The sequence below is a fragment of the Aphis gossypii genome, unplaced genomic scaffold, assembly GCF_020184175.1.
Source record: "Aphis gossypii isolate Hap1 unplaced genomic scaffold, ASM2018417v2 Contig00688, whole genome shotgun sequence".
Classification (NCBI taxonomy): domain Eukaryota; kingdom Metazoa; phylum Arthropoda; class Insecta; order Hemiptera; family Aphididae; genus Aphis; species Aphis gossypii.
The window spans coordinates 33,474-34,886 of record NW_026083230.1 but is presented as its reverse complement, the minus strand read 5'-3'; the positions used below and the strand labels follow the sequence as shown (position 1 = coordinate 34,886).

General features: G+C 31.8%; 1 protein-coding gene across 1 annotated transcript; it reads right to left on the bottom strand.

The window, feature by feature from the left end:
• Positions 1–462: 462 nt before the first annotated feature.
• LOC126555046 (uncharacterized) lies at positions 463–1,008 on the bottom strand. Its single transcript, XM_050210011.1, has one exon. The coding sequence runs from the start codon at positions 1,006–1,008 to the stop codon at positions 463–465; it is 546 nt and encodes a 181-aa protein (XP_050065968.1).
• Positions 1,009–1,413: the final 405 nt, after the last annotated feature.

Here is a 1,413-nt window from a genome sequence, read left to right as displayed (position 1 = left end):
GGAGGCTGAAACAAATGAACAGTCAGAAGCAATAATGGTGGATGAGATTTGAAATAAAATTTTATGCAAATAATTGTATTAATACTTTATTTTTAAAAACTGTATATTATAATTTAAATCATTGTATATAATGTAGAATATAATGTAAACTATATATATATATTAATATGATACTAGATGTCCCACCCGGCGTTGCCCGGGCAAAAGTCACCTCAGGTGAAAACCGAGTTTTTTTATATATATTAATAATAATAATAGCTGACCCGGCAATGCTTTGCTATGGCTAGATTTCAGTACATTATATATGTTTAGAAATATGTAAAAAGTTTGATATGAATTATATCAGATATATTTATTTAATTTAATTTGTTTATTATAATGTTATATATACATGTGGAATATATTTGTTTCGTTATGATGTATTATTTTTTTTTTTGTTAATTATAACAATTGTCTTAAGCATTAAATATTTCTGGATAACCACGTTAAGTGTCTCGCCTTCTGGGCCATCACAAATAGATTTTGTTTGCATGTGACACGTGACAGAGCTACGTACAATTGACCATGGGAAAAACATTGGACGGTTAAGTCTAAACCTGCAACGTTTAATGTTTGACCTTGTTCCTTATTAATAGTCATTGCAAAGCTTAATTTCACGGGAAATTGGAGCCGTTTAAACTGGAATTGCAAATTGGTTGGTATCATTGGTATTCTAGGAATCAAGTCCATTTCCCCAACTCCACAGCCAGTAAGGATTATACACTCAAGCAGACAGTTTTTTAAAGACTTTATTTGTAATCTTGGACCGTTGCATAATTTTGGTGGACTTAAGTTACGAAGTAAAATTATAGGAGAACCTACTTTTAGAATTAATTTGTGTGGTGGGGTCCCTGAAGGAGATAAAGAATTTAAAAATTCAGTTGGATAATGTATCGCCTCCTCTGCATCTAAAACAGTGTCAATGGAATAGTAAACTTTTGTTGGTGCATTGAATTTTAACAGTATCATGTCATTTATTATTGACTTGATCGTTAGTTGGTGACAATATTGCTCTTTCTTGAAACCAACTTGACGTTTTAGTCGAAATATTAGGTAAATCTGGGTAAACATTTTCAATTAGGTCCAGCAAATTAGACATCAAAAAACAAAGCTCAGACAGATCAACTTTACCATTTCTAGTCAGTGACTGACCATTACCAACACGGAGTAAAGCATCAGCAAAAGTTTTATTTCCTTGGTCAGATGATAATATTCTCATATTAGTTTTCAGTTTCAATTTAGTTATGTATGGCCAAATGTAAGATCTCTTTAATGATGCATTGACTTCATCAGCTCTCGTTCCTCTTACTACAACTGGCAAGATTTGACGAAAATCTCCAGAAAATAAGACTGTACAGCCACCCATTAATGTAT